The sequence below is a fragment of the Octopus bimaculoides genome, chromosome 19, assembly GCF_001194135.2.
Source record: "Octopus bimaculoides isolate UCB-OBI-ISO-001 chromosome 19, ASM119413v2, whole genome shotgun sequence".
Classification (NCBI taxonomy): domain Eukaryota; kingdom Metazoa; phylum Mollusca; class Cephalopoda; order Octopoda; family Octopodidae; genus Octopus; species Octopus bimaculoides.
In genome coordinates, this window is record NC_068999.1 from 11,663,788 (window position 1) to 11,666,737 (window position 2,950).

General features: G+C 37.9%; 1 protein-coding gene across 1 annotated transcript in view; it reads left to right on the top strand.

Annotated features, from left to right (window-relative positions):
* The window catches only part of LOC128250156 (probable serine/threonine-protein kinase clkA), a gene marked incomplete at its 3' end in the record, with an annotated part of 265,160 nt that overhangs the window by 259,447 nt on the left and 2,763 nt on the right, over positions 1-2,950 (top strand). The window contains 1 exon segment of the mRNA XM_052974897.1: positions 1,163-1,175. Within this exon segment, the coding sequence (XP_052830857.1) occupies positions 1,163-1,175 (13 nt within the window).

The window sequence follows — 2,950 nt, forward strand, 5'->3', positions numbered from 1 at the left end:
TATATGTGTGTGTGTGTGTGTGTCTATATATATGTATTAATATGCATGAATGCATATGTATGTGTGTGTGTGGTGGGAGGGTTGTGTATGTGTGTTTTGTGTGTAGGTCCCAGATGAACCAATTTCTAATGCAAGAGATTAAAACAGCGTCTGCAATGTCGAACACCCGTCGTCACCAAAAGACAATCACATAGTATTAACCATTAATGAAGTGAATACGCTGGTAGTGCCCCAGCATGGCTACAGCCTCGGAGCTGAAATATATAAAAGTGTACAAGAATACATATCAGTAATATTAAGACGCTAACTTTTTGTTCTTGTACATACCTGTTGTGTGTGTCGCACTTACTTCAAAGAAGGGGCAAGGCGAGAGAGAGGAGGACAGAGAGGAAGTAAGAGAGATTGTGTGTTTGTGTGTAAAAGAGAAAGGGAGATTGAGAGATAAAGTGAGAGAGTGAGAGAAAGAGAGAGAGAGTGAAAGAGACAGTGAGTGGTGACGACGTTCGTTTTGTGTTTTTAAATGTTTATCACATTGCAAGAGCAGTAGATACATAGATACATATACACATTGTTAAAATAAAAGTGGGAGAGAAGAGATACACAAAGGAAGTGAAAGAGAAAGAGAGAAAATGACAGAGACAGTAGATACATAAATCCAAAGAAAAGTTCATACGTAGATACAGAGAGCAAATATTGGATGTCAATTTCATTTTTCATTACCACACGAGGATAAAATTAACTCACAAATGGTTGAGTACTTCACAGACATGTAAAACCTTAACGTTGTTCTCAGGGAGACTCAGCCTCACAAAGAATATGACAAGGGTGGCCCCTTTGAATTACAGCTACAACTCGAGACATATATATATATATATATATATATATATATATATATATATACATATGAATGTATTTGTGTGCGTATTGTTTACAACATATTTGCATTTTGCCCGACGTGCTAACGATTCTTCCAACTCACTGCCTTATTTATTAGAAATATTACTGATAACGCCATTGTATGATGGATATAAATCTGAGAAATAAGTTTGAATAATGATTATACAAAGTTGCATGGATGCAGTGAGGCGATTGAATGACAATTGGACCGTTGGGGAATGGTTGGTCTACAATGTTTTTTCTTGATGGTTAGAAAATACTGAAGTATATGACAGGAGATAACTATTGGTGTTAGTTTTGTGTGTTCTTCTTTGGTTTCTGTGTGGTAAGAGTCCATTTTTGCATTCTTTTGTATGAGATTTCTGTACTTATATTAGTATGAAGTACCTAGAGTAGAACATGTGTATTTTGCTAGGCAGCACAGTATTCGAGTTACATTTGTCATCAATTTTGACGAAATTAGGTAATATTTTCAAGAAGCTACGTTCTGATAAATGCTCCTATGTAACGAATAATGTCTTTTTCTTCTGCTACTCGAGTCAAGCTTAATGTTATTAACCCGTGCAAGATGGCGGGATGGCTGAATCGTTAGCGCACAAGGTAAACTACTTAGCAGAATCTTGTCCATCTTTACGTTCTAAGATCAAATTCTCCCAAGGTCGACTTTGCCGTCCATCATTTCAGAGTCGACAGATTAGAACGAGATGAGTACTGAGGTAGGTGTAATTGACGTACCAATTCCCTCGAAATTGTTAGTTACTTTCAAAATTTGAAAATAATTTCATTCACCCATGAAAACCTAAATGTCTTTGCTTAGCGTCATAGTTTCAATTGAGCTGACATCTGTTTAAAAAATATTTCTCCCATGACAGTATATCACATTGTATTAGTCTACCACCGTATAATGACATCCTTTTTGTTTAATGGGAAATGATTTGAGACGGTGTGGCTGCTATTTTTAGCAGACCGATCTGTCCACAAACGATGGGTTTTCTTTGTTAAATGAGGACACTCCGTTTGTGGACGTATCAACCGTATAAACTCATATCTATCTTACACCGTTGGAGTCGTTCTTTCAATACAATCAGTATGTCTGCTGTGTTTCTGTTTGTCTTTTGCATTCCTTTTAGATATAGGTGTAGATTTTAGTCACGTGATCAAATTTAATTATATCAGTCAATTTTTTTCAATACTCAATGTATACTCGGGAGTCTGCGAGTATTTTTAATATACCTCACGGACCGTGCCCTGCATAGGTACGGGTTGCCCTTTGGCAAGGCATAGCACCTATTCAACCATCCTGCCAGGGAAATGGCGAAATCAATGGGCTGCAGCATGGCGGACTGTGAAGAGATAGCAGAAGAGACAACGCTGCTTCTTATATTGTTGCTGAACCGAGTAATCCTTGGAGATTAATGGTGAAGACCACTGAGCTGTATCCAGAGAGCAACGGCAACGCTTCCATAGGAGTGGCATCGTCCATGGTTTTATAATCAGTTAATGAGATATATAAATTCATTATAGAATTGGATGGCGACAGTGAATCGTGAGAATCCGCGAAAGCAGCGTAAAAAGTGTCGTCACAAAATTAAAATGACTTGTATGCAGCATTTTATTAATGAAGTGCTGATTTTTGTCATCAGTAAGTTAGATTTATTTAAAGAAGTGTTAATTCCAAGACTGCCCATTTAAGGATAAAAATGTTTGGTTTCACAGCGAAAGGAAAAGCCATCATCAAAAGATCGAAAGGCCACATCACTGCGCACGTTTTGCTTTTATGTGCTCGTTGTACTTCTGGTAACTTTTATGGCAACTTTAGGTTTAAGAGCCCTACTCTCGCCATCCCTATTTGTAATTTTGAGTAGTCATCCATGCATCCAGCTATCTATAAAACCCGACACCCAACAGTCTCGTCACCCATCGGTATAACTATCTCTCCACATAGCTAAACATCCATGTCGTCAATCAAATCCATTCCTACAATCCGACATACATACATCCCATCCAGCATTCCATCTACCCTTCATCATCGATCCATTCGTCATCGATCCAT